Below are 922 nucleotides of genomic sequence, written 5' to 3' on the forward strand. Positions count from 1 at the left end.
GGCTTCAGGAGGGAGGAGGGGACTCAGCCTGGCCCAGAGAGAAGGGGTCACCCCCCCTCCTCCCTGGCACCCTCCCCAGGTGTCAGAGCAGGAGCAGGGGGGGAATGATTTATATTTAAAATAAAAAAACAGAGGAGGGGTCCAGGCAGTGATGGAGGAATAGAGAGAGGACAGGGGAGGGGGAGAAATCACACTCCTGCCCCCAAACCAAATTTAATAAGTTTATATATATATAATCTCTCTATATTTCAGCAAGAAGTGGGGAGGAGGAAGGAGAAGGGGGGAGAGGAGGGGAAAGAAATGTCCCCATCCTGCCCCCCCTCCCCATGAAGTGAGTCCAGGGGTGTTCTGCCCTGCTCCCAAAGACCCAGTGTGCCTGTGCTGAGAGAGGGGAGAGGAGGGACCCCGAGGGGACCCACCGCCAGCATCATTTATTATCATCGTGACAAACTAGTACAGGCCTCGCACACAGAACCAGGATGTGGGGAGGAGGGAGAGGAGGAGAACTGAAAAGAGAGAGGGGGGCCGCAGGGGGCAGAGCAGGTCCCTCGGCCCTGGCATCAGCAAGTCCAGGGGGCCAGGGGTGAGAGGGGATGGAGTCGCTCCCACGGGTGCCCCACTCTCTCTGCCTTCTTACTCCTCCTCCTCACGGCTGCTCAGTTGTTGTCCGACTCATCCTCAGCTTCCCGGAGCCAGGTGAAAAAGGCTGTCACCGATTTGAGAGCCACTCCTTTGCCCTGCTGCTCAGCCGGGTCCTTGCTGGACTCCCACTTGTAGAAAGCCTCCTCCTTGATGACGTCCTCATCGTAGAGGGCATCAAAGAACATCCGCAGCAGGTCTGGGGCGGGACAAAGGAGGGACCCTTGCCATTGCTCAGCCACCAGCCACCCTGCTGGGGTGGGAACACACCTGCCACCCCCCT

At 58.4% G+C, this 922-nt stretch overlaps 1 protein-coding gene across 1 annotated transcript in view; it reads right to left on the minus strand.

The window, feature by feature from the left end:
* Positions 1–254: 254 nt before the first annotated feature.
* The window catches only part of EIF4G1 (eukaryotic translation initiation factor 4 gamma, 1), a 6,721-nt gene continuing 6,053 nt past the window's right edge, over positions 255–922 (minus strand). The window contains exon 21 of the mRNA XM_010021095.1: positions 255–838. Coding sequence (XP_010019397.1) covers positions 657–838 — 182 coding nt within the window. The 3' untranslated portion in view covers positions 255–656. The remainder of the gene's footprint in view (positions 839–922) is intronic.

The sequence above is a fragment of the Nestor notabilis genome, unplaced genomic scaffold, assembly GCF_000696875.1.
Source record: "Nestor notabilis isolate BGI_N333 unplaced genomic scaffold, ASM69687v1 scaffold24898, whole genome shotgun sequence".
NCBI classification, from domain to species: Eukaryota; Metazoa; Chordata; class Aves; order Psittaciformes; family Psittacidae; genus Nestor; species Nestor notabilis.